A 7,007-nucleotide genomic window follows, 5' to 3' on the forward strand; every position below is an offset into this window, starting at 1 on the left:
CTTGATCTCTTGGTGCTGTTTAGATAATTACACTCATTAACAGACCTAAAGGAGGTGTCAGATTAATTTTGATGAAATAACTAGGCTTCATCACAGGAGTTACCATGGCCCTGTCACTGTGCAACATGAAGGAGTCACACAAGGGTCAGTGGTGTGAACAGAGCCAATCTGCCTACCATGGCTGAAGGAAGGAGGAAGTTCATGCCACTGGTGGAAATAGATGCTTGCAAAGTAGAGGACTGCAGTTTGACTGATTTGGATCACAGACCTTGACTACCTTCTTCTTTTACTTCATGTGTTCATTTCAGGCATGCGTGGGAGGAATGCTGGGCTGCAGGCTCCTGTAGCCCACGTTGCTTGGGTCCCAGGCTTTTGTGCAAACCTCGTTTGGATCTGTGCAGAGCCATGAAACACCATGCCAGTCAGTTTAAACAAACTGCTCTCTAGGACACAAAGCAGGTAATTTTTTTGGCAATGCTCTATATAAAATACTTTGCAGTTGGAACAACAGGAGATAGAAAAAGCTTTGAGATAATTACAACTGCAATTTCTGACTCAGATCAGAGAGAAAAATCAAGCATAATGTCATGCAAAAGGTTTTTCTATAAAACTGGAAAGATCTGGTTTTGATGCAAGAATACTGGGTGCTGTTCAAAATAACCTCTAGAAAAGAGATAGTTGGTGTAAGTCTCAATTGGTTTCTGGACCACCTCCTACAGACTTATTGTTGCCTTCACATTAACATCTCCAGGACTGCTCCATGGAGATATGTGCATGCAGGATGGAGATCTTTAATCACAGGCTGTATTGTTTGTCAGAGACAGGCAAATGAAGAAAGATAGAGCCACAGGTAATTTAGAAACTACAGGCCTTGTCACACATAGCCTATGCTCATATCTCTTCTGTAGAATAGGTACATTAGCTTGGATGGTGGTGGTTTTGCTAGATACAGTCACAGCCATGTTGTCCCATTGAAACAGAACAGAAGCTGTGGTTTTCCATACGTTTTTCATATATAGCAGTTCTCCCAAGTGGTGGGAGAGAGAGCGCGTTTACTTCCCCCAGGAATCTAAAGCTGCTGTTCGCCCATGGGGTGAGGGACGGGCTGGGGGCTCAGCATCCTAGGAGTAAAGAGCCACTTACCAGGGTGATTTAATTCCCTGATGTGGCAACTTAAGTGGCCCAAGGAACCGATCTGCTTGTGCTAACACAAAATGTGTTTGACTTTCAAAATTTTCCTCCTTCACCTGAAAACAAGGATGAAATAGATGGTTTTAAAAGAAAAATGGCCTCAGTGAGAGGACGGTGATTGTTTATCTGCCACCCTTTCCCTTGTTGTTCGTTCAGTAAATGCCAACCTTGTAATGCATTGCCAGGCTTGGGTCCTTGGGACAACAAGGCTGTATCTGTGCAAATGCATCTTTTCCAACAGCCCTCACTGCCACAACACAGGCTCCTGCTGGCCTTGGGGGCGTCTGGGGCAACTCTTGCCCTCCTGAGCTCCAAGGGGGAAAAAATAAAGGCAGGGCCACCAAATGAGACACCCATGTGCACTCCCATGTGTTTGTTTGTCGAGTTTGCCTTGAGAGGGGAGTTTGGGGAACTGGCGATATATTGGGGAAAGACTATTATGAGAGTGAAACAGGGATGAAATGGGATTGTGGCAGAAGATGGGGCACAGGGAGGCTGAGGCTCCTCCACTGCACCTGTTCCAGGGGCTTGCATGGCTTTGCATGGCTAAGGGTCTTGGTGAGGAGCTGCGGATGGGGTGAGTCCCTGGAGCGGCATGCAGTGTGTCATCTGTAAGAGCTGAGGCACCAAACTGGGAACACCCAGTTCATTGGTTTTGGTGACTAAACCAATGACAAAAACTAGCATTTTCCAGCTTTCACACAGTCAGAACCAAATGAGACTTTTGCTTTTCTTCTCAAGGCCACTGCCTACCTGTTGGCGCTAGGGAGGGACCTGCTGTGAAATGATACAGGTACATATGTGTGATTTGCAAAATTTACAAAACACGTTGGACAATTTATATAAATGTACAAATGTCTACATTGCCAGCACACGTGTATATGTGCACTTATATATCTGTATAAGGTATGCTGCTTCAGACATGGAAGCATACCTTCCTGAAAAAGGAAGACAGTCTGGCTCTGGATAGGCAGTATGGTAAATACGTGCCAGAACATACACCTCCCACCTGTCCAGAACAGGGATCTTGTTAATTTTCTTTTAGATCTGATACCAATGTTCAAACACGGAAACAGGTAAGAAGTAAATAGGGTCAAGTCACATTAGTCTGATTCTGCAGAAATCTGGTAAAATGAGTATGTTACGTTTTCTTGCTGGTTTTCTAGGTGGATTTATGAAAAGGTTTTAATGGGTTTTAACAGAAAATTGCTCTCAATTACTTTCTTAATTCAGTATCTGAAGGACTTTTGTATGTACATGTTCTGGTATTCCTCTGACAGAAATGTCAGACCCTCAAATAGTCTCTTGAGAGCCAGCAACAGGAGCAAACCGCTTCTGCAGCTTCTGTTGTCATCCTCAGAACATCATCCTTTACTGAAAACACTATTTTCAGGATATTCATGTGCTTCCTCTCAGGCCAATGAAGAACATAAGAACAGATGTAGAGCAGATTTTTGTATAATCTTTTGCGTGTGTGTATGTATAGATATATATGTATGCATATGTATATTCTCACACAATTTTACATATGTATTTAATTAAAGATTTTTTTACATTAATCACAAGACTACTGTGCGCTATACATACAAGAGAAAACAGATCTGAGGAATATGCTATTTAAAGATAAAGTTTAAATATAAGTGGCAGAAGAAATGTGAATTTTTGAAATATTTTCAAAATTCATTAGTGAATGATTGCAAAAATGCATTTCACTGTGGGAGGAATTTCAGTAAACCAGGACTCCAGTTCTACTTATTTCATGTTTTTGAGAATACTGACTGAAGTTACTGGGACTGTTCTTACGGGTAAAATGTGCTGGACTGGGTCCCAGAAACACCTGGCTGGACTTTAAAACGAACTTAAGCCTGCAATGCAAAACCTTTTCATTCCTTGGAAAGGGGAATGGGAGCAAAAGGAGGGCACTAGTGTGGCTTTGCGGAGTCTAGGCAGAACATTTTTGGTTGGAAGGCAGAGATCAAATTTGCATGAAATCTGCAGCTCTGGGAACTGTAAACTTGGTTTGCTTTATTTTTAGAAGGGTAACCAGATCCAATTTTTTTGTTAAGAAGAGGGGAAGTGGAAGGGAATGCCCTTCCCCTGGTAAAAATTTCCCCATCCTAGTGCTCTAAAAGAGTAGTTGATGGGCCTGTGGGTTAATGGAATGAGTAAATGAAACATTATACTCTTCTCCCCAGGTTAATTTATGAAGATATGTAATTTTTTTGGCACTGTGACTTTTTTGGGTTTGCTTTGGTAATTTTTCTCTCTCTCAAAATTTGTACAAGATTTGTAATCAGATACACAGCACATGAATCCATTACAAGGATGAATGAATGAATGCTGTTGTTATTGTTTGGATGTCTTTCACCTGGAAAGGAGAGAAGGGTATGGACAACCACCTTCTCACCTCAGCGAGCCACTTAAACTCTGCAAAAGGTGACACATCCAAATAATCTGACCCACTGTTGCTTTTCTTCTGAGCAGCTGACTGAAGGTCAGATTCGTGACTCATGGCTCCTGCAGCAAAAAGATTGGGAGCAGTTTCTGGGTCGGAGCAAGAGCCTCACAGGGCACAAAGATGATGAAGATGGGAGGAGCCTGGCTGGGTCTCCCAGCTGAACAGCACTTGCTGGCTCTGGGACACAGGAATTTTTCAATCAAATGGAGAAATATGGTATTTAAAACATAACCTGACACCCTATTGCTGTTATCCTTTGTCATCTGCCATGGGCACATACCTGCTGCTTCACTCTCTGGCTTATGTGAGCCTTGGCAAGTCTAAGTTATGGTTTGTAAGATGCAGAAAATGGGGAGGAGCTCTGAAGCATCAGCCTGGGTAAATTGCTAACAGTGGAGAGGCTTGTGTGGATTTCTGAGGATATGCTGGTTTGGGGGGAAAATTCAAGTAAGCACGCGTGTGAATTTCACTGCCAGCAGAACACCTTGTAGGAATGATTCCAAGAAAGATACATGTGGGTGAGTTCCCTGAAATAGGTAGTTTGCAATTAGAGATGGCCTGGCTTTAAATCTCTATGCAGAGAGTTTGGTATACAGCACTGAAAGGAACTACAGATTTTTAATTTTTTTTTTTTTTTAATGTGCTGTTCCTTTTTGTTTCTTTCAGATGGATTTCACAAAATTCAGGCTGTTTGCTTGCCTTGTAGGGCTCAGCTGTGCTAGCTTCTTGGTTTTTTACAACAATTTGACTGAATTCTGTATATTCTGTGAAAACAGCCAAAATTACATATTTCCCATAGAGACTTTTAGGAGAATTGGCGGAAAATTCTTGCAGCTCCCAGATATCGACTGCCACCAGAACCCACCCTTCCTCGTCCTGCTTGTGACATCCTCATACCAGCACTTGGACGCCAGGATGGCCATCCGGCAAACGTGGGGGAAGGAGAGAACAGTCTCCGGCAAGCGCCTGGTGACCTACTTCCTCCTGGGAAGCCCTGTGAACCTCAGCCAGCAGGCCGATATCGCTGCTGAAAGCCAGAAGTACAAAGACATTATTCAAAAGAATTTCACTGACACGTATTACAATTTGACTTTGAAGACCATGATGGGAATTGAATGGATTCACAGGTTTTGTTACCAGTCCAGCTTTGTGATGAAAACTGACACAGATGTGTTTGTGAATGTTTATTACCTCACTGAGCTGCTTCTAAGGAAAAAGAAGACCACTAGATTCTTCACGGGCTTTTTAAAGCTGCACGAGTACCCCATACGGAAAAGAGGGAGTAAGTGGTATGTGAGTAGAGAAGAGTATCCGGGAAAGACCTACCCACCATTTTGTTCTGGGACTGGCTATGTTTTATCCACTGACGTTGCCAGTCAGATCTATAATGTTTCAGAGAGCATTTCCTTCATTAAACTGGAGGATGTATTCATGGGGCTGTGCCTTGCCAAACTGAAAATTCAGCTGGAGGAGCTTCATTCAGAGCAGACATTTTTTCCAGAAAGGATTAAGTTCTCTGTTGCTCGCTTTAAGAAAATTGTGATGTGCCATGAAGTAGAGCCACCTGAGCAGCTGAGCTACTGGAATTACTTAGTGACAGAAAATCAAGGAGAAGTGCTCTAACACCTTCCCTGCTTGAATCAACAAACTGAAATGCTCTGCATTTACAGGGCTGCTCTTGACTCCAGCAAAACTCCCAGTTAACTCTAGATCCATCACGAGAAAGACTTTTTAATGGCTATTTTAATCTCCATTTCTGCCCAAGAACATGCAAACCTCTTTCTCTCCCATCCAATCCCACCTCTTTGCATTCCTTCTCTACACAGATTGCAATTTATTTTTTTTTTCCTGAAAGATGCAGGTCTGCAAACCTGCAATCCAAATCTTGCTGCTACATGACTGAGAACATTTCTGCAGTGCCAAACTAAAAGTACTTTTGTTCGGAGAAGAAAATTTGCTGCCCTCTTGCTGGTTGCCCTTGATTGATTACTTCATATGCACCCATCTGGGCAGGCATTTAGGAAAAGGTGTTTGGAGCTGTCAGGATGTTCCCCTCCTGACGTAGGGAACTGCAGCCTTGCCCTTGCAGTCAGCTTTGTGTGGACAGAACTGCATCTTGGCACAGATCCCTCCTTCAGTCTACATCATTTTTTTTTTTTTTTTGGCAGAGATGGAAGAATTTGCCCATGCAGCACTCTTGGGACAACCTTGGGTACTGCAGGTCACCTGGTGAATGTGTAAGGCTACTGCCTCTGTTTCCCTATAAGTGCCTCCTGCTGAATAGAGATGAATCTGTGTTCAGTGGAGAGTGTCCTGGACTTTCTATCACAATAGACCCTGGAGACATCTTTTACACTTGTGTCTCACTTTGGTGGCTTGAAAGCTGCTGTAAATGCTGTGCCAAGACTACACTAGAGTCACTTACAGTGAGCTAAACAGTATATCTGATTAGACATTTTTCCCTATGAGGAACAGGGTGTGTAAGGCAGAACACAGGAGGATTTTCCTCTTCTAAACAAGACCTAGAGGGAAACTGTGCCCAGGTAATCTTTCAGGCTGGAAGCCTCATTTTCCTATTTTGTTACCAAGCAAAGACTCATAACATCACAAGGATTCTGGTAGATTTCAGAGATAAGAAACTGGGTCTTTACAGTAGTTACTGTGAAAAATACATTCCTATGGGGAGGAAGAAGGGAGTTTGTAAATTCATGCCTTATGCAGTAGAACCATAGAGTGGTTTGGGTTGGAAGAGACCTTAAAGTTTATCTAGTCCCCCCCCCCTGCCATGGGCATGGGCGGCTCCCATACTTCTATCTGTTTACTTTCACACAAGGAAGAGGTCGTTTTTCCCAGCAAATAAGAATTGAATGCTATGTACTATCTCTGAATTTTATTTTTTTTTTTTCCAGAGGTCAGTAAACATGAGGCTGCTCCGTAGGGGAAATGAGCTGGGAGCTGAGGGGATCTGAGAGTTTGCAGGGCTCAGTCCTCCACACCCACATGAGAGAGCAGGACAGGCCCACAGATGGTGGCCAGGTCCAGCCAACAGTCCTGATCATAAGGCAGTATCATGGTGATGAGGTAGGTCTGAGGTCAAGGCAGCAGTAGCTGGACCCTCATGATGGGGATAAGGATGAGACCCAGCGAGGGCAACCAGGACCAGATACTGCCCTAGGATGAAAACATACACTGAATGTGGTAAAAAATGTGGAGGGAAGATCAGGAAAGTTATTTTATTACTTTGGTTTCTTTTATTGTTTCATTTCTTTTTATTGAAGTTTTTGAGGCCAGTACAAGAGTCTCTTTTTACTCACCTGTGTCTGAAGAGCAGGTTAAATATTTTCAGCAGGCATATCCA

The 7,007-nt window shown here is 43.1% G+C and overlaps 1 protein-coding gene across 1 annotated transcript; it reads left to right on the forward strand.

Annotated features, from left to right (window-relative positions):
- The first annotated feature begins 3,772 nt into the window (after positions 1-3,772).
- On the forward strand, positions 3,773-5,272 carry B3GALT5 (UDP-Gal:betaGlcNAc beta 1,3-galactosyltransferase, polypeptide 5). Its single transcript, XM_008943322.1, has 2 exons — positions 3,773-3,865; positions 4,316-5,272. Exons 1-2 carry the CDS (start codon positions 3,773-3,775, stop codon positions 5,270-5,272), a joined length of 1,050 nt encoding a protein of 349 aa, XP_008941570.1.
- Positions 5,273-7,007: the final 1,735 nt, after the last annotated feature.

The sequence above is a fragment of the Merops nubicus genome, unplaced genomic scaffold (assembly GCF_000691845.1).
Source record: "Merops nubicus isolate BGI_N331 unplaced genomic scaffold, ASM69184v1 scaffold3147, whole genome shotgun sequence".
Lineage (NCBI taxonomy): Eukaryota > Metazoa > Chordata > Aves > Coraciiformes > Meropidae > Merops > Merops nubicus.

What these genes read in the sequence shown, in the direction of transcription:
- B3GALT5 (XM_008943322.1), top strand. Translation starts at nt 3,773, where the DNA reads ATGAAGATGGGAGGAGCCTGGCTGGGTCTCCCAGCTGAACAGCACTTG. An exon ending in CAATCAAATGGAGAAATATG is followed by an intron (nt 3,866 to 4,315) that starts GTATTTAAAACA and finishes TGTTTCTTTCAG; the next exon opens with ATGGATTTCACAAAATTCAG.